The sequence below is a fragment of the Chrysemys picta genome, chromosome 8 (genome assembly GCF_011386835.1).
Source record: "Chrysemys picta bellii isolate R12L10 chromosome 8, ASM1138683v2, whole genome shotgun sequence".
In the NCBI taxonomy this organism is placed as follows: domain Eukaryota; kingdom Metazoa; phylum Chordata; order Testudines; family Emydidae; genus Chrysemys; species Chrysemys picta.
The window spans coordinates 87,786,115-87,807,490 of NC_088798.1; the positions used below are offsets into that span (position 1 = coordinate 87,786,115).

The 21,376-nt window shown below is 42.3% G+C and overlaps 1 protein-coding gene across 9 annotated transcripts in view; it reads left to right on the top strand.

The window, feature by feature from the left end:
- Positions 1-1,699: 1,699 nt before the first annotated feature.
- The window catches only part of PWWP2A (PWWP domain containing 2A), a 40,777-nt gene continuing 21,100 nt past the window's right edge, over positions 1,700-21,376 (top strand). For 3 of the 9 annotated variants that reach the window (XM_005297999.5, XM_005298001.5, XM_065554912.1), the window contains exon 1: positions 1,701-2,992. In XM_005297999.5, coding sequence (XP_005298056.2) covers positions 2,196-2,992 — 797 coding nt within the window. In that variant the 5' untranslated portion in view covers positions 1,701-2,195. Of the gene's footprint in view, positions 2,993-3,020; positions 3,500-8,409; positions 16,763-19,094; positions 19,134-21,376 lie in introns of those variants that run through there. The other 6 variants (XM_024100237.3, XM_042850793.2, XM_042850794.2 and 3 more) reach the window with 5 other exon arrangements.

Consider the following 21,376-nt stretch of genomic DNA (forward strand, 5'->3'; position numbering starts at 1 on the left):
TATAACTGCATGACATCAATTTTCCCAGTGTGGAAAGATTAAAGGCAGTGTATACAACTAGGCTTTGAAACTGCGGAGGGATTTGCTCCGGTATCCTTTGCCAAAATTTCACTACTTCCTCACCATCATTGCTTTATGTTAGTTGCCTGCCTGATTACTGCCTTCCAACAGAGAGGTGGCTACATTTCAGTGATGCAATAAACCTCTTTAGAATCCTTCAGAAAGGATAACTATAGATTTATTATTAAAACTATGTATTTAAAAAAACCCTCAAAACATTAGAGATTCAGGTCATTACTCTTCCACAAATTTCACTCTCTGCCAATAGTTTATTCCCTATAATTGCATTGGTGGGGAGTAAGGCCTACAAATTACATTCATGCTAAGCATCTCTAGCTCTTCCCCTTGTTTTCTGTCTTTCTTTCACAGATCTTCTCCTTCTGCCCTTTGGCTGTCCATCTATCTCCTCTACTTCATTCTTCCACATCCATGTCAACTTTCCAAAATAGATAATGGTGGCCGATTTATAGCATCCCAAGGGGTTTGAATCTGGGGAGGAATGACCAAAACTGGGAAATTTTTCATAGTTTTGGGAAGAAAAGGCTAGTGTTGATTCAAAGTACCATATGAGCCAAACTGTAAAATATACCTTCTGCTGGGCTAAGTGTGTGGTTGGAAAGATTGACAATGTTGTTAGATGAGTTGAGGGTACCATTGTTATAGCCCCCAGTGGCAGGTATTAGTTTAGATAGCTTACAGTCCTTTTTCCTCTGTAGAGAAGTGAAGTGTGCATTGTAAATGGCTTGTCTCATTTTTGTAAAGTCCAGCCACGTGGAAGTTTGTGTAGAAGGCTGGTATTGTATGAGAGTCTCCAGTTCTGAGAGCTCATTCTTGATCTTCTCCTGTCTACTGTACAGGATGCTGATCAGGTGGTTCCTCAGTTTCTTTGAGAGTGTGTGGCACAGTCTCTCACCATACTCAGTGTAGTATGTTGATTGCAATGGATTTTTTACCTTCAGTCCTTTTGGTATGATGTCCATCTGTTTGCATTTGGAGAGGAAGATGATGTCTGTCTGTATCTGTGCAAGTTTTTTGTTGAGGTTGATGGATTTTCACTCCATACGGCTAAATTTAGTGCCTTGCATTGTGTCAAGTATCAGGGGGTAGCCGTGTTAGTCTGTATCTACAAAAACAACAAGGAGTCTGGTGGCACCTTAAAGACTAACAGATTTATTTGGGCATAGCTATGCATCCGAAGAAGTGAGGTTTTTACTCACGAAAGCTTATGCCCAAATAAATCTGTTAGTCTTTAAGGTGCCACCAGACTCCTTGTTGTTTTTGTAGATACAGACTAACACGGCTACCCCCTGATACTTGTAAAATATACAAGTGTCATTTGCTTTTTTCTCCCTTCTCTCCCCATTCTCCACTTCTCCTTTGATACCCTGAGTCTTTTCTTCAGTCTCGTTTAGTGTCTAATTTTATCCCTTTTAGAAAATGTTATAGTTCACTCCCCTCTTCCCCTTAAAATCCTCTTTCTTCCAGACAATTTTCTTTCTGATTTGGCCACCCCCTTTATTGACTTTTAATATTTGTTCCTTCTCTTTTCACAATTCTCTCCATCTTTGGTCCCTTTTGCAATGGGTCCTGCTCACTCCCCCAATGTGGGTGTCTTGAAACTAGAGATGGTGAGATCATTATATTATTTGTGCTGGAGCAACACCTGAGTCAGAATCAGGACACCAAGGTGCTAGGTGCTGTATGGACAGGAAGACACAGTCTCTGTCCCAATAAGCTCATAGTCTTGAATATGAGGATACTACTCTCTCATTGCAAGTGAGTTAACCTCCCACCTCTGTGCCCTTGCCCCCCCCCCCCAACAGGAACCTCCCCTTACACTGAACCCCAGGCCTAAGGCACCCCATCTCAGTTTGATGGATGTAACTCTGCACCAATTAACAGCCTCTCAGAGGGCTGAAGGGGGAGGAGAGTCTTCCCTGCGCCAATAGGAAGGCACAACTGCCTCCTGAGTAGGCCCCTTTGATCTTTAGAGGTATTAAACTCAGCCCCTTCTTCCTCTTCCCGACCCCTGAATGAATGAAGTCTCTAATGGCCAATGAGAAGTTTCCGTTCGGCTTGATGGACTTTCCCAAACTCCAATAGGAGCTTAGAATCGTGCCGTAGCCTCCAATGAGATGTCAATGATGAGCGCAGTGGGCGGGCTCTGCCTCCCAGGCGGGCGGAGAAGGCCGCGGTTATCGATCCCGCTGCTGGAGGGAGGCGGCGGCGAAGCAGCAGAGAAAATGGCGGCCATGGCTGCGGAGGCGGCGGCGACTGCAGCGGTGCCGGGCGACGGGGGAGCCGGCGAAGCCGAGCCCGAGATGGAGCCCATCCCGGGCAGTGAGGCCGGCGCAGATCCCCTCCCCGCTGTCAGCGAGGCCGTGGAGTCGGCCGTGCCTGATGGGGACGAGGCCGACGGGGGAAAGCCCGCTCCAGGGGAGGCCGAGGAGCCGCCGCCGCCCGTAGAGCTCGCCCGGAGCCCGGCTAGGACCCAGGAGCCGGAACCTGAGAGGACGGAGCCGGAGGAACCGGAGCTGGGTTTGCCCCAGTCCGAGCCTAGAGAAGCGCCCAGCCCGGAGCCCGAGGACGCGCCGCAGCCCTGCCCGCAGCCTGCTGGGCACCCTGAACTTCCCGAGGAGGAGCCGCAGCCCTGCCCGCCGGCTGCTGGGGGCTCCGTGGAGCCGGAGCCCGGGGAGGAGCCGTGCCGGCCGGAGGAGGAGGAGCCGGATGCTGCTGATGCTGCCGCTGTAAAGCCGGAGCCCCCGGCTGCCGGCTCCCCGGTGGCCCCGGCCGGGGGGGAGGCGGAGGCTCCGCTGCTGCCTGGCTCGGAGGTGCGGGTCACCCTGGACCACATCATCGAGGACGCGCTGGTGGTGTCGTTTCGGCTGGGGGAGAAGCTCTTCTCCGGGGTCCTCATGGACCTCTCCAAAAGGTGAGATCCCGCTGGAGAACAGCTCCTCCCAGCCGGGGGAGATCAGCGCTTTGGGGGGATCCCCGGGCCTGACCCCGAGGCCCTCAGGGACTTCCGCAAAGGGTGAGAGCAGGCCCGGGCTCCGCACCTTTCCGTCAGCCGCCTCCTTCCCTCCCGGTTGAGAGATGGAGTGTAGGGGACTCGGGCTCTGTGCAGAAGTAGTCCTTGGCCCTCCATCCTTCCTGGAGATGGAGGCGGGGTGCTTGGAGCCGATTTACCCCTTCAGCTCTATCCCGTTGTGTGAGGGAGGAGAAACTGCCCCGTGTTAATTACTATCTAAAGAACCCGGCCCCTATCGCAGGCTAAGCCCCAGGCCGTGCCATGATGGGTAGGAACGGTGCCCCCGCAGCCTCGTTGCATTGAGACAATGCCTAAAAGCACCTTCTCCGATCGCCAGTTCTGATGCGATGTAGCCTCTCCCGCTGCCACGCACGCTCTCTGGTCCTCTGGCCTACTACTGGGTTAAAGGTAAGGGAGAGGCCCTTTCCTTTTAAGTAATAAAAATAGGATAAAAGCTGGTCACTGACCAACAAACCTCCCACCCCCCGTTTTGTGCTGCTGTTTTAAATAATAAGAGTTGTTGCCTTGTGGGAATTAGAAAATATGAGAGAGGCAGGAAGAGCACATGGTCATTTCCCTCTAACTCAGTTAGGATTCATCTTGGGCCTTCCTAATCCCACCGTCCTGGTAACAGTCATGAGCTTGAACGCAGAGCATTGGCCTGAGCCTCCCCAAATCATAGGGGTCTTCAGATCCAGAGTTCTGTTTTGGGTGCTCATCTCTAACTTACAGCTTGCATTGACCAAGTCACATCATATTATCCTTTAAAAGCCCACTGACACCTTTTGGATTACAGCAATCTTCAAATTGAAGGTTCTTGGTGCCCTGAAGGGTTTATCGGTATGATTCTCCTTGTGTATGGGGAGGGGCTTTCTCTTCAAGGAACCAATATCCACCTAGTAAATCTGGGCCTGAAGAGACAGTTTTGTTAGTTCAAGCCCAACATTTTGGGGAAACTTACACAACTTGATGGGAGTAAAAACTGCTCAGAAAATTCTAAGGAAAGTATTTAAGGATATAAATATCTCTTCCCCTCCCTCCCCTTTCTTTGGTGTTTGTAGTCTAATACTTCAGCATTAAGCAAGTACAGAACAAAGTGACATTGACTAGGCTATTTTCATTACCTGTTCTAACTGAAGTGCAAAAAGTAAAAACCATAAATCTTGGAAAACGGAATTTGCAAATGTTCTTACTATCTAGTAATCCAAGATAGTGGTTGTGACATAGAGAACCTGTATGAATTTTAAGGAATTATTTACCTTTGTAGTCTCTCTGCTCTTAGTGCTTCCTTTAGAAATGGGGCCAATGGCTTTGAGCATTTTTGCTTTGGGGTCAGCTTGTTTTTTGGGGCAGATGTTTAGAGAGGAGTATGGCCTTTTCTAAGTTCAATGAAGATGATTTAAGATGTTAGAAACATCTTAAAAATCATGGAAGCTAATTCCACAACTCAGAACTTAACCATCTATAGTTTGAAAAGTCTAAAGACACTTTCACATTTTATTAAATTGATTTGAGGCTGATCTTTAATTGTGTACATTTTTAGCATGAAATACTGAAAAGCCCCAAGCCAGTGACAGGCACATTCAGTTACCCATCTAGTTAACTTATTTTTTAATTCTATTCTTTTGTAGATCTGAAATCCAGACCCTCAAAGTTGCTGGTTCTCACTCTGTTCAGTCACTTACACTATGTGGGTGTCAAATCACTTGCCATTAAATGACTCTGGATCCTGTATGTATGAGTAAGGAAAATCCTGATTTCTTTCCCCTCCTGAAAAAACAAACAAAAATTACCTGCGTCTTATTAAACACTTATATTTGACCTAGTGTATTCTCTCAGATATAAATGCCTGTGGTTTCTGGGTACAAAAATTGTCTCACCACTGAGAGTCCTCCAACATGTGGATTTCCAATATCCCTTTGAGGCACAAGGCCATCTGCATAGAAGCACTATGGCTCCACACGGATGAGGAGGAGCTCCTTGATTCCTTGGTAGTGTGGCTTCAGTGGATCCATGCTTCCAAGATTGCCCCAAACCATTTGTTAAAGGTAGGGGGAAGCATTCCTCATCACAGGGCTTTGTGGAAAAGGTAGTACAGCTAGGGGTTGTATTACCTTTTCTTATGGGCTGATGAGGGAATGATGCATCTTCTGTGTCTGTCCCTCTGTCCATGTGCATCCTGGAATTCATGGATGGTCCCTCTTCACGTGGATGTGGAAGATAAAGTTTGGACTCTTTTTTTTTTTTTTTTTTAATCAAAGCTCGGGAGCGGGCCTAGGGTGAGAATTGGACTTCCTTACATACAGGCTCTGCAATGTTTTGCTAGTGATACCAGTGTATGTGAACTGGCAAGTGAGATCTGGACTCAACTTACTACTTTATTCTTCTTTTGGGGATTTAACTTTAGAAATGTACTAGGCACGTTTTAACTATAGAATATTTCAGCACTTAAGTGTTAAACACATTTTTTTAAGATAAACTCAACTTCTGTGCTATTTTTGTTTTGCTGCATTAGCTTATCTAGATTTTTATGCTTTGATGGCCTGTTACTGCCTTGGGATAGTGCTGTCAATATCAGAAAACTATGATGGTCTCTTCATTTGTCTTTTTATGAGATGTATAATTCCTGTAGCAGGACTTGTTTAAAAACATCAATAGTACACCACTACCTCGATATAACGCGACCCGATATAACACGAATTCGGATATAACGTGGTAAAGCAGTGCTTCGGGGGTGGGACTGCGCACTCCGGTGGATCAAAGCAAGTTTAATATAATGCGGTTTCACCTATAATGCGGTAAGATTTTTTGGCTCCCGGGGACAGCGTTCTATCGAGGTAGAGGTGTATACAAGTTTTGACTAACCGTAACTCTCTTCTGGGAGTCTCTGTTTACTGAATGTTGCAACTTTTTATAGGAATCATTACACTGGGGAAAAACCAAACCAAAAGCCCCACAAGTTCTAACATGGGTTCACTTGAAATGGTGGGAATCCTAATATAGAAAAAAATATGGCCATTGGAACTTTGCTCCCACCAATTCATCTGAATTTGTGGAATTTTTTTTAAACTTCTCCAGTGCAGACATGACCACTGCCTCCTAATCTGCTTCCTCTAGAAATCTTAAACTGATCGGTTCCTATGCAAGTCAAGTAAATTTTTGGTAAGGATAAAAAAATCTAACCTAGTCCACTCTTTTTTGTTTGTTTTTAAATGGTTACCAACATCTTCAGTTATAGGTTCTAACTCACCCTACCCACAGTGAACTATGGGTGGGGGAAATCACCTTATGCTCTGAAGAAAGAGGATTAATAGCGCTTTTATTCTAGCAAATGGAAATGAGACTGCTGTTTGCCTCATTATTGTATGGCAATGACTTTGAAGGTTAACGTGTGTGTAAAAAATATATGCATTTCATGCAGGCAAGTTTATTGCCCCTCTAAATTTTAGTGCTGTCACTCCTATATTGTGGGATGTAAGCACAGCCAAAATGCCTTCAACCAATTTTGTTGTTTTTCTCTGAACCTCTACTACTTCTATTTCTGCTGCTGAAATGAAATGCTAGCCTTTGTATTTATTCCAGCAGAGTTTTAAATGAGGTAAACGGTGCATATATAAAGGAACATTGTCAATTACATTTTTAATTGACAAATATCAACATTTTTTCTGTTGGAGTACCCCCTTTAAAAATAATGTCCTATTTAAGTATTTATGGCCCTCATCACTGTAGTGCAAGTGCCCTAATCACTAATAAATTTTATCCACACACTATCCCTGTGAGATAAGGATGTATTATACCCACTTTTACAAATGGGGATCTGAGGCACAAAGAAATTTAGCAGCTTCCCCATGGTCACATAGGAGGTCAGAAGTTGATCTGGGAATTCAACCTGGGTCTTCTGGGTCCCAGTCCAATTCCCTAGATCAGTGTTTCCCAAACTTGGGACGCTGCTTGTTTAGGGAAAGCCCCTGGCGGGCCGAGCCGGTTTGTTTACCTGCCGCGTCCGCAGGTCTGGCCGATCGCGGCTCCCACTGGCCGCGGTTCGCTGCTCCAGGCCAATGGGGGCTGCAGGAAGGGCGGCCAGTACATCCCTCAGCCTGCGCCTCTTCCAGCAGCTCCTATTGGCCTGGAGCAGCGAACCGTGGCCAGTGGGAGCCGTGATCTGCCGGACCTACGGATGCGGCAGGTAAACAAACCGGCCTGCCTGCCAGGGGCTTTCCCTACACAAGCGGCGTTCCAAGTTTGGGAAACACGGCCCTAGATAATTCCAATTGAACATTCTTCAGACCCAGGACCTGGTTCTTATATTTTTATTAAAGAGAGTTTTTGTACCTAAGCTGAAGTTCTGAAACGTCTTTTGGGAAATTCAAGAACAAGTATCACTGAGCCCACTCTCCTCCTGCTTACACTCCCACACGCCTGCTTGCTGCTGATTTTAATTCTAGTAGTGCTGCTGCTATTACCTTTAAGCTCCTCTTACGTCCTCTCAGGAAGGTAATGCTTGAGAGCTCCTTCCTAGTGCATAAGTGGTGGTATCATCTTAATGCATGAGAGGGGAAGTGCAGCTGACTATCAAAACAGAAGTTGATCATGCACATGGTGAACTTGGATAGAGATATTTTCTCTAACATTTTAGTTATAGTAATATCCGTTGCCATCTGCAAAAATTGTTAGACACAATCTCCTTTTAAATTAATGTGTTTCTATGCATGCACTGTATTCTGAGGGTCTTATGACACTGCATGCAGCTATATTGGTTTCTGATACATTAATGCCACCTGCTGGCTCAGAATTGCTGCAAGGCTCACTCTGCACCTGGAGGAAGCAGACATTAGGAAGTATAGCACCTCTAAATTTTAAGAGGTGGTGTGAGTGCTTTTCATCTTGTTGGAATGCTATTCCAGGATTTAAAACTATATTGGGCTGAGTCTTAAGACTTCACCGTGTCTCTCCTTTTTTTTTTTTAAGTTCTATTTTCTTGTGAACAATCACAGAATTCTTAGTTTAACAACAGAAAGATTTTGTTTCTAGCCCTGGTATATCATGATGTACTGAACCTTAAAAATCACAATTCTGACGTGCAGGTTTTTTTTCCCCTTTTTGAATTTCATCATAGCAGCTCTAGAAAGAACAACCATGAAGCTAGAAACCAAAGTCTTCTGCCATTTGAAAGCATGAGATACCAGACTTCAGAGGAGAGAGCATTAATCTCTAGCAGTCTGACATATTGGCAGACAAAGTTGTATGAAAATTGGGTTTTGGTTGGAACAAAATGGTAATTAAAATGATTTTTAAAAGCAGAGTTGTCATGTAACTTATCCAGTTGGCTTACCTGAACTTTATAAATCTTCAACTCTTTTTGTAAAATTATTATTTGTTGCTTTGTTATGGTGCTCTCTTCCAATGATACTTCTAAAGTGGTTAGAAGCTTATGTTGCTTCTGCTCATATAGAACTTCTACTTCCATATGTAGAAAGAATTTGTAGACCCCAGTGAGGTTATGTGAACTGTCACAGTTGGTCCAAAGATTGTTCGATATAAACACATTTTCTCAGTGTTTATAGCTCAAACATGGCAGCTTGGTGTTGATTAAAGCATGAGCTTTGGAAAGTGAGATTGATTAGTCTGTCTTCACTTTTAACACCAAGCAAAAGTGAAAAATAAGATTAAAATTTAATCTTTCCGGTCTGAGAATCTAAGGTTGTGGTAACAATATAGGTAAACTGTCTTTTAGATATTTTTTTACCTGACTGTCCCTGAAGGGGTAAAGAATTTTCTCCAGTCAGCTTCCTTAAACCAATGTAGCTTCTATTAAAAAATACAAGAGTACTGAAAAATTGTCCAAATCCCAGGTTGTCATGAACTGCGTACATTTTGGTTTTGGGAAGGAACTACGGTGCAGGTTGATATTGTTTTTAGGTTTTATGGAACTACTGAAGTTTACGAAGTTAATATTCAGTCACAAAAATTGGGGGGGGAGGCCAACTTCTGCCTATCTTTTGACTCTAACATTGTTTCTCCTTCCGACATAAATTATGCTGAATTAAGCGCTGGTGTTGCTGTTGCTGGGCGAGCCGACATAGCTACTGCTGCTTGCTGGGGCTGGAATAATTAAGCTGATGGGAGCTATGGAGAGAGCTTACAGTGGCACAGCTACATTGGTGGTGATGTGCCTCTGTAAGCTTTCTAGTGTAGCCATAGCTTAGGAGTCACAATCTCTTTCTGGTGACTTAAAAAGTAGGGAAACGCAGTTGTTCTTTGGACTTGTGAAAAAGCCAGGTAGGACAAGCTGTTTAGGAAACAACCACAAAATGTCAAATATCTCTGTAGTGTCTGCTTTTTCTTTGTCCATAATTATGGGCTCTTAGGTGCTAGTGTAATGCAGATAATTAAAAAGAATTATGGAGGTGTCAGTTGTAGTTGGATTGAGTTTTTCAGTTAAAGTATAGATTCTCTTATGTATGAAAATTACAGCATATTCTTCCCAAAAGCCTAGCACTTCCTCCAAGTATAGAGCAATATTTTTGGAAATGTAAGTAAATCCATTAATCAAATTAAAATTAATTTTAAAATGAGTCTCCTAAGATATTGTGTATCCTGTCAGACCTCTTTATTGTTCCTGATGACAAATTCATTTTAATAATGGAATGAATGCGGACTCTTCAAGCTTCCATTAGAGTAAAACACTTTACTGGAATCTTGTACATAGACTATGTTTTGAAAGAAATAATATATTAAGATTGTTCGTTTTTCCTCTTCATAAAAGAGAGGCTGAATAAGATCCCATCTAAACTTAAATTTTGCTGGGATAGCTATATTAAATAAAGCAAAATAAATTTTATAACTACATCTGCACTAGGGCTTCAGCTGGTTTACAAAGAAATCACACCACTAACTGACACTCCTGTGCTGGCAAAAGTTTCCAGTGCAGACTACAGAGAACTCCACAAAGAAATGCCCTATTTTAAAATGGCTGCCATCTTCTGTTGTTCTCAGTTGGACTGATCTTAGAATATATGGCCAGTGCATATATCTGCTTCTTATAGTAGTGTTCTCCGCCTTCTGACAGCATAGGATGCCACTATGTTTTCTGAGGGCAACTTGGCTTCCCTTCACTTGAGGGAATGTGGGGACAGGAGGGTGGAGGGGAAACTTGGGTGTACAACCTGGTATAGTCTGACTACTTTATGTCACTTTGGAGCACAACTAAATATGGTGCTAAAAGTTAAAATTGAAAAAGACTTCAGCTGACATTAATCTTTAGATCATTTGAAATATTGCATGATAGTACTTTTTGACTTTCTGGTTTAGTGTTAGATATTTTAATTAAAAAGGAAATTCCCAGACAAACTACACTGAGGTGAAGTGAAGGCTGAGCATATACATCAGTGATTCTTTATTGATTGAATTACTGTAATCAGTGCAACGTGCTTATTGAACTTTGAAATTAATTAAAGAATGTCTACTAAAAAGTGATTGCACAGTTTTAACAAAACCAATTTAAAAAGAACTTGAGTTTATAGGTATGAAAATTGTTTAGATCAGCCCAGAGTCCCTAGCACTGTGTCATGACAAAAGAAAAAAGCTGTACTTAGTATCCAGGTTAAAGTTTAAAAATAAAAACCCATTTCAAAATTGGCATATATTTTTTTACCTTAGTGTAACCTGGTTATCTAGACATGCTGATGTGGAGATGAAGCTGCAGAAAACTTTACATGGAGCTTCCTTCCAGTTCTTCCAGGAGGAGAGGGGAGGGGCTACATTCCTACATTTCTGGAAAAATCAGGGGTTTGGACCCGCCCCATACACAGATCCTTCAGACTTCTCAGGAGATGGCCCTGGGTGTCTATACAGAATGTGGTTTCATGAAGCTATAGTAGGGAGTGCTGCCTGTGTGGTTCCCCCTATTTCAAAGAGGGGTTTCTAGTTTCAGGGTTGCACTCTAAATAATACAACTTCTACATCAATATTTTCTATTGGTGATCAGTGAGCTTGCCCCTCGCTGTTTATAGATGCAGACCCACAGGGTCCTGGGTGGGTGGGAAAGATGCAGTGAAAAAACGGATTCCTCTGTATGTAAGGGGAGCTAGAAGCATGCAGCTGCAAGCAGTACAGTGTTTTCTCAAACTCAGTGTGCTATGTGAAGCTCAATCTGGGCCTTCAAAAAGCCCTATTTGATATTGATCTAGTTTCTCTGACAGGTGTAACTGTTAATTCCTGATGTAACTTCATTAAAACACTCAACTCAATATTTAACTGTAGAAATCTTTAACTTCAGTTGGAAGATGTTTACGTGCTCAGAAGTTATACCAAATAAAGACTTGTGATTGTCATTTACATGTAAGTGAAATATATTATCCCATAAGTATTCTGTTTATATGTAGAGTCCATCAGTCCAACATGCATGGGACATGCATAATTATTACTACTGGCAGATCCTAATAAGCAACGTTTGGGGTGGTGAAAGGCATTGGCCACTTACTATGTGCTGTTTTTACAGAAATAGAAGTAACTCAAATTGGAGATGCAAGCCATTGTTCTGGAACTTTGACTAAATGAAATACTGCATTTTCTGAACTGTGAACTCTGGTGCTATATTACTCTGGAGGGAAATAAACTATTGAGAAAATAATTCCGCTTCTGTGGATACCTACTGGTGTCCCGGTGGATACTTAGTATATATTTAGGTAGACACTTAAATTCTACACTAAGCAGAACAATAGTGAAATATTAGGGGTATGTTCTGGATACCCATGTTCAGGATACTGTGCTTGGTGTTAAGTAGCTTACATAATATATAACCAATATAGCTATTGAATACTCATGTGCATAAACAGTCAGATTGGAGCTTTATTATTAAACTAATTCCTTCAAATTCTGAGTAAAATATTTCAATTAAGTAGATGATGCATGAAACAAAGATGCTCAGAATTAAGTGGTGCTAAATATTTTAATAAATGTAGCCAACATACTACAAAATGTTTGAACCTTAAACCAAATGATTCCTGTCTTGGCTTCTGCAGAATACACATTAGGAATACTGTACTGGGTAAGATTAACCAAAAAAAAAAAACAAAACAAAAAACAAATTGAGAGAATATTTTAATTTATAATCAGACTATTGTAGGCTGACTGTCAGTGATAACACATCAGAGGTCAGTGGACTCCTTGTAAATGATGTATTAAATCAAATCTGATTATTTCCTGAAATATCAACTTCCTGTTCTGATTTAGATTAGTGATCATGCATTCTCATAAGAGTTATGCCCAGACACCATGAAATCATAAGTCTTTTCAAGAGACTGAAGAAACATGGCTCATGTTCAATCGTTAGATTTAAAACTATCCTAGTTGGCTTTTCTCTGCAGGAGGTTGTTACTTTGCTAGAAAAGCTTTTTTCCTCTTCCACTCCCCTCCTCCCCCATGTAGTTTGCAAATGCAGGAAGGGTTCACTTAAGTCCTACCCATTAAAGTAAACCTCCATGCCATCATGCATTGTTTAAATGCTTGTGTGCATATGTTTAGACTAAAGAATACTACAGATAATTCCTAAATAGGCTTATAATCGTAGAAGAGCGTTTATAACGTGTACTCACTTTTCTTGCTTTAGTCTTAACTTAATTCACATACAGGCAAAGACTCAAATATTTCACGTTCTTGTGGTAGCTCACGCCACTTGAGAACAGAATTCTGAAAGTATACATAATTATTTTCTCCTCGCTACCCTTCAGAGAACTTAAATTTATGTAGATTTAGCTTTTTTTCTAGTTATATCAGTTTATCAAAATTTATGTGAGAAGCTTCTGCAGCTTTTGGTTTTACTGATGTCACTTAACTAGTCTATACATAATTACAGAGGACCACATAATTAGCTCTGAATATTCATTAATTCTCATAGCTCACAGGACTTGCACAAAAACCTTATGAAGTACTTGACCGGTGATGACTTCAAAAATTTAGTGATGTGGTAAATTTGGTAGTATCAGAAATGGTCTTTGTTTTAAAAGTAAGGCTGGTCATGCATGCTCCAGTAAGTTTCCTTATTTTGGTACAGGTAGTCTGGCTGTGCCCTACTTCTGCTACTTCATGTCTGAATCATTCTTCACTCTTCTCTGGGATTGCTAAATCTTTCTTCATTTATTCTGTTTTTAACACTTCTTCTAGCCATTCCCTCATATCCTAAGCACATAAAATCCCTAACAGCATTAATGCTCATGCACCCAGTTTATCTCAGAGGCTGAAATGACCTCTGACTGATATGTCAAGCTCATTACTTAAATGTGGCAGTGCATTACTATAAAATGTTAATAGGAATAGTAAAGTCTTCCCTCAGCTATATATTTCTGAAACAAGGGGACAGGTCCTGATTCCTACTGTGTCACAAAGCCTCAGGGAAGCTAGGTTAACTAGCCCTCTGAGGGGAATTCCTTAGTTGGTGGCAAAAACTGGCATAGCATTTTCTACCCCAACCCCTTCCTGATATGGGTGGGTTTTTTTTGACAAAGGCCTGGAACGCATCTTGGAGGCTCATATGCAGCCATTTGTAAATTAGAGCAGCTACAGGTCTGCTCTGAATTATTCCAGACCTGGGCTAGTACCTGGGTTAAGTACTCTTAAACTACCTTTTGCCCTGCCCTCCTCCAGTCCTGTGCCAAGCACAGCTCAGTTACATAAGAGGCTCTAGCACAAGATCTTTCCTGCTTTGCAGATGAGGACTTAGGGTGTAGTTGTAGGTTGTGTAATTACATCAAAATGAATGAAAAGCTATAGATTACATTGTCCTATGAACAATATAAATCACTCATGACTGGAGTCATGCATCAAGAATAAATTTTATTTTTGTATTTAGCAGATCATAGAAACATGGTAACTTCAAGGGATGTCATTCTGTTTAATAAAAAGTAATATTGTACCTGAGACAGGTTCTTTGTTCAGGGAATGCTCTTGCTTAGCTTTACCATTATATTTGGATATGAGGCCAAATTGAAGATATCACTTGCAGTGTTTGCCACTTTGCATTTATTTCAAACTGAATGGTTAAACAGGCCTAACTTATGTTGCATAATTGGTTTTGGTTGCTTTAAAAGATGGCAAACATTACAAACCTTTTAGACTTCCAGGATGTACTTCAGTTCAGAACATAGGCCAGTAAAGGTGACTCCTGATGTCAAGATTAATCTGAAGAGTGGTGATGCGCTTTTCATCTTTGAATTTTTATAGTGGCATTTTTCTTGTGGTCCTTCTTCACCTTTGCTAATACTAGTTAACCAAAACACTTTCTTTTAGAACTTGTAAACATGTAGAAATTCTATCAAAATTTAAAACCATTTGCTCTGTTCGTTTGAAATATCTAGTCTATATAATACAAAGAAACTGAGAGTGGAACAAAAACACTTAGCAGAACACCTTTTTGAGGTTTTGTAAATAGTAAGTGACTACAGAAATAGAGATGGGGCTTGATTTTTATTTTTTATTCAGTACATTGTGGTATTTCATCTGATAAATTAGTGAAACCTGAATAATATTTGGCAAGTTATTTAAGTAATCACCCTTACTGTTTCCCTTGGCTTTGTTAGATCCCCTTTCTGTCTTTTTCTGCCCTTTTTTTCCCCCCTCATGCAATAGGAAAGAAATACTGTTTGTCGTCTTCAGTGTTTTCCTTCCTTCCTTCCTTTCTCTATCACCCCTACTTTTTTCTTCTAGTTCTCTCCTTCCCAAACCTTTCCACTTCAATTCTCTTTTCTAACTTACCCTGTCAATCTCTTCCTTTCTCCCACTCGCACGCTCTCCCCACCCATGCATCCAGACAGACTCAGGAACTTTACTAGATGCCTAATAACCAACAAATTAAACCTATTAATGACAGAGAGATACAAGAGATGGAAGGTAGCCCATTGCTGTGGGGCAGTATCCAAGTAAGAAGCCAGCACCCATCTAGCTGTTGGGGAAAACTGGCTGTACCGAACCTGATTTAGGAGCTTCATCTTTCAAGTCATACAGGGCCAAATTTTGGCTCCAGTGAACCCTTTGTACTAGAAGTGTGGACTCTACAGTGGTATTGTCTTATCACATGTTTGAAAACGTTGGGGGAAGTCTTGATTAATGTTAAAATACAGTTACTCCTCGCTTAACGTTGTAGTTATGTTCCTGAAAAATGCAACTTTAAGTGAAACAATGTTAAGCGAATCCAATTTCTCCATAAGAATTAATGTAAATGGGAGGGGGGGTTAGGTTGTCCGGTGAAAATTTGTTCCCTGGAAAAGACTTTTTTTTTTAGTGTGTGTGTAAGTTTTAAACAAACAATTTAATACTGTACACAGCGATGATGATTGTGAAGCTTGGTTGAGAAGTCAGAGGGTGGGATATTTCCCAGGGAATGCCTTACTGCTAAATGATTAACTAGCTTTTGGCTGAGCCTTCAAGGGTTAGCCCATTGTTGTTAGTGTAGCCTCACACTCTACAAGGCAGCACAAATGTAGGGAGGGGGAGACGGCATGGCAGACAGAGACAGAGAGAGACACCCTGTGTGTGTGTGAGAGAGAGAGAGAGAGAGAGATGTGCATTGCCCCTTTAAGTACGCTGACCCCACTCTAAGTATACTGCCTTGTTAAGTAGATCAGCAAGTTGAGACAGCAGCTGCTCCCAGGAAGTTCCCTCCATCCTGAGCCCTATCCTGTCTCCCCCCCCCCCCCCATGGAGATGGGGTAAGTGGGGTGCAGGATCATGGGGGAGGGGTACACCCTGACATTAGCCCTGCTCTCCACCTCCCCTGCACAGTAAGCAGGAGGCTCCCGGGAGCAGCTCCAAGGCGGAGGGCAGGGAGCAGCACATGGCAGTGCGGGGAGGGACAGCTGAACTGCCAGCAATTGATAGCTTGCTGAGCGGCTGCCACACAGGGAACTTAAGGGAGCGGAGAGCCGATAGGGACGCTGCCGATCCACCTTGGTTCCAAGCCCCCGCCAGCTAGCTCCAACGGGCTGCTCTTCCTGCAAGCAGTGGACAAAGCAGGCGGCTGCCAAACGACATTATAAGGGAGCATTGCACAACTTTAAAAGAGAATGTTCCCTAATTGATCAGCAACGAAACAACGTTAACCGGGACGTCTTTAAGTGAGGCGTTACTGTACTGTAAACCAGTTCCAACAGTAGAAAGTTACAGCAAACTATGCAATGACAGTTCCTGGTAATCCATTATAAGCACTGCATTTTATAATGAAGAACCCAACTTCACAGTGAGTTAATACAATGTACTCTTAAACTGGTATGTATCTTAATTTAAATGCTTCCCAGAACTGTCCCATGGGTCCTGTGCTTCACTAGCCCCTAAGTTTCACAGAACTTTGAGAGGGAAGACAATTGGATTTGTTAAATAGGAACGGTTGAGCATCATTACTACTTGTTTTTTGCAGCATCCTCAGTGGACTAGGTGTTATGTAGTCTTAAAACAAACAAACAAAGCACCATCCCTGTTTTGAAAATCTTATACTATGTAAAGTGATTTTAAAATTGTTTCTGGTTGCTAGATTTATACTATAACAAATAGAACACTTTCCAGTAAGCACTTGATGACCAAAATAAGAGAGGTTACTGAGCGTAAAGCTGACCTTAGATTGTGGCTTCTGATTTTGTCCCTCTTTCAACAAGGTCAAACAAGCGTGATTGAAATCATTAGGTGAGCTTCTTATTTGTTACAGATTGTCTAAGTTTGAGCTGTATATGGAATTCACATCTTTATATAAACTTGACTGACCTCTGTTAATGTGATGGGACTTAAAAGCCAGTTCTCAATGTTATTTACCATGGTTCTGCAATACTTCCCTGAAACAAACAAACAAACAAACAAACAAAAAAAACTAAGAGCAGAGAAACCCACCCTCAAAACTAGCTATTGGGGAGGTAACTGTCTGCTTGGAATTGGAGGTAAGTAGAACTGGGTGGGAAGTGGAGTTTTTTAAAAATATGTTTAATGGCAGATGGGGAGTGAAACCCTGCAACACAACAGAATATAGTTAGTTCCTAAATTAATTTGAATCCTTTATTGTTTTTGTTTGGGGAAAGAACATCTTAATAATAACCCAATATCATCTAATCAAACCATTGTTGTCCTCTTTAGGAAAAATGGCTGGGTTATTGGCTCACTGAGGCAGTAGACAGAAGTCTCTTTAAACTAGAGATTAGGAAAAATATAGAACTGGACCCAGGATCTGGGGGTGGGGAGAGGGGGAAGGTGGAGTATAAAATGGCTATATTGTGGTACTTTCCTGTCTGGATATTGCCACTTGACAATGTAGTCCCCCATCTCAGTCTGGTCTGGTAGCTCTTTAGGGCTGACACTTATCAGAAACCCATGTATGCAGGGGTGGGTAGATGTGGAATGAGTGGATGTAACTGAGAGAGGGAAGAATTGAGTAGATAAGATAGAAAAGTAGGCTTTTAAGAATATACAGGTCATTTTTGTGAGGGGGGGGGTGGTGAGGAAGAAACAGAAGAGACAAAATATAGGAGAGGTGGTAAAGAGCATAATTGTAACTATAGTAAAAGGATGGTATTCCTCTGGTGTGAGAGGCCAGTAGCTGGCTGACTGATTAACCCCAGCTGCCACACTTGGGAGAAGACCTGAAACTTAATGGGCTGGTCCTCCAAAAAAAAAAGGGGGGGGGGCAGCCAGAAGAGGCTGGAGCGACTGTTGGGAGGAACTGCGCCCAGAAACAAAATGGACAGGAGGGAGATTGGAAAATCCTGTTATCACAAAGGCTCTGAGGTAAAAGTCAGGAACTTCTGGGCTCAGGAACTTACAGGCTTGGGGGACAGACTTAGAAGTTTTGATCTTGTTTTGTTGAGGAAACTTGAAATAAAATAAAAGAAACTGCAAGAACTGACCCTGTTGGAAATGACCTTCTCACAGAGTCCAGGGAAGGTTCACAGGGAGAGTGCTGGCTCAGCCAGAGCAAACCTGGGTCCAGCCGGAAGAGAGGGCTATAAGACAGGCCCCACTTTACAATAATGTAGGGAAAGAGGTGTAAAAAGAGAGAACATTGGAAAATGTAGGGAAAAAATCCATTATCTTTAAGAAAAATAATTAAATGGAAAGCTTATCTAGGGTTTTTAGTTACCATTATCAAGAGTACAGCTCTCTTGTCCTTTTAAATTGTAGGGCCTTAGTGCATGGCAGTTAATGTACTGCCATATCTTGTCTGGTAGGTTTACTTCTTGGGATAATGTCTATTGTATGCATTTTCCAAGTTCTGATACCTTAATCTAACTGATCAAAAAGTGGATACAGATCTTCCTTACCAGTATGGAAGAAATTAAAGTTTCTTGATAGCAGTGACTATGTAATGCAGTCAAAAACATTGCATTTTAAGTATTGTGAATTGGGCTGTAGTCCACGAAAGCTTATGCTCTAATAAATTTGTTAGTCTCTAAGGTGCCACAAGTACTCCTGTTCTTCTTTTTGCGGATACAGACTAACACGGCTGTTACTCTGAAACCTGTCATTAATAGTTAGCTGATACTGTAAATACTTTCCTAAAATTTAACTTTCCTGTGAATAAATTACCTCTGAGCCTCAACAAGACCAGAATGCTACTTGTGTAATGTAAGTATTCTTTGACTGGATAAACATAATGGTCCATTTGGTGGACCTTTAAGGCAGTTACAATCTCAGATTTTCAAAAATGAGTCCCCAGTGGATTTATGCCAGGTGTACTTCCTCCAAATAACTGTAGAGGTATTTGTTCATTTCTGAGTGTATACATAATACAATGTCTGAAGCTTTCAATAATACATCAGAGAAATAGTTAAAATGAACAGTGTTCTTCTGAATTAATGGAGGAGTGTCTAAACTTTAGATATTAAGCAGGTAGAGCCCCCTGAACTGAATTTCAAAGGGAAATTAGTTTATTTTGTGGGGAAGGGAAGAACAATACACACTAGCATGTGTAGAGGTGCACTGTAGTGCTTAAACTGTTAACACATACTATTCTTGTTCTCTTCCCTTATAGCTCAAAGGTCAGATGAACAGAACAGTAGCTGGTGTGTAGGTAACAGTCACGACTATGTCAATATGTTAGTTTTCTGTAAGTTTTCGGGTGTTTCCTTTCAGCACTTTTGTGGAAACCAAACTCCACTGAGGTTGCTCTTCCTCTGCAAAATTATATATGGTCTACAACTGGGCGGAATAATGGCCCATGTCAGTTTGGATGCAGCATATTCATTTCAGCTTTGTCTGAAGATTGCTTTGTTTATAACCTCTAACTTTTTTTACCACATTTAATCAGTATGCATTAAAGTAAATCAGTAAAGACTTGTTGACAATGTAAAGAATCTTCTAGCACATATAGTGCCCTGTTTCATAATAGAGCAGCATACTTGCATTTAGTTAAGCTGTATTGGTAAGTGACACTAGTCTCTAAGTACCTAACTTCATTTACTGCAATTATGCACTCAGTTCATGTTGAAAAGAGAGAATGGTACAGCCAACACTAATGCATGCTGCATGACAGCCTCTTATCTATGGGCTTGTCTGAACAGCAGTGGTTAGCTCAAGTTAATGTACTCAGAGTGGTTGGTTAGCAACTAGTGAGTTATAACTATCTGTTGATTCCCCACTGCATTATTAGCTCATGTGAACCTCAGTAGCACTTAAGCTTCAAACCATATCCCTAATGGTTTAGCTCAGGGGTCTGTGTTGCTCTTGCTTCAGGCAGCGCCCCCAGCAGCTCCCATTGGCCGTGGTTCCCCATTCCCGGCCAATGGGAGCTGCTGGGGGCAGTGTCTGAAGTAACAGCAACACACAGACCCCTGTTCTCCTCCCCCAGGTTCCAACCGCTTCCCAGAGCGGCGCGGGGGCAGGGCAGGCAGGCAGGGAGCCTGCCCTGCCCCTGGTGCACGCCAGGCCAGAGCCTGCCCCCCGAACTCCTCCTGCCCCCCAACCCCCTGCCCTGAGCCCCCTGCCACACCCCTCCTGCACCCTGACTCCCTGCCGTATCCTGCACCCCAACCCCCTGCCCTGAGCCCCCTGCCATACCCCGCACCCTGAGCCTCCTGCTGCACCTTGCACCCTGACCCCCTGCCCTGAGCCCCCTCTTGCACCCCACACCCCAATTCCCTGCCCTGAGCCCCTGCCATACCCCACTCCCCTCCTGCACCCCCTGGGGGCAGGGAGGGGGCAGAGTTGGGGTGGGGATTTCGGGGAAGGGGTTGGAATGGGGGCCTGGAACAGGTGGGAAGAAGCGGGGTAGGGGTGGGGCCTCATGGAAGGGGTGAAGTGGGGGCGGGGCTGAGGGCAGCAGGGGGAGGTGTCAGTAATGCGGCCCTCGGGCCAATGTACTAGTCCTCATGTGGCCCTCACGGTCATTTGAATTTGAGACCCCTGGTCTAGCTACCTTGAGTTTAAAATACCACTTAACTTGAGCTAGAGATCTTGTGTGTGAATCGGAATCAAGTTAGGGGCAAAACTTGAGTTATACTTTAAGCTAATAAGGCAGTGAAGACAGGTGCCCAGTCAAAATTGAGCCAATGCCTACAGCTCTTTCAGGGATTTCTTTTCCATTGGATTAGAATTAAATATTTGAGTCTGCTGCACATACTCCACGAAAACAGTTGTAGCTGCAGTATAAATCTTAAAACTTGGCTAGGGCTAGCTGGAAGAAATAGAATGGCATAAGACGTGCTGTGAGGTGGGGGAAGAGAAGGGAGAGCATATTTGTACCAAGTGTATTGAAGTAACAAGGATATCTTTGCCAGAATAGACCCAAAGTCACTTGGCATTCTGTCTCAGACTGTATGTAATGCATCAAATGATCAAGTACTGTTCTTAAGGAAAACTTGTGTATGAAGAACGAAGTTTGCTATCACTTACATTTTATTTTATCCATTATAACCGGTACTAGCATGTATATATTGAATACTTTTAAAACATACTGAATCTGCTTTGATAACTCTCAAAAAATGTTCTAAATATTTTTGTATTGCTCAAAAGACTTCTAGGAATTCTGTGCCTCGATTGGATTAGCATGCAATTTAATTTGTGCTGACTTTCTTGGGAGGTAATAAATTCACTCTCCTTTGGAATTAGTTCTCTCAGCATTCATTTTCTGCAGAACTACAAAGTAGATCCAGTTTCCATTAGTGAGATCTTGAGACTAGACTACAGTAATGTGTGTTTAGGGCCACTTGTAGCAACCACTTAAACTGTAGCTACTGCACAAACTGGTACTACTGTTTAAGACTTGTTCATGAGTCTGGAGCCTGTGTTCAGTGACTTATACTAACTGTATATTGT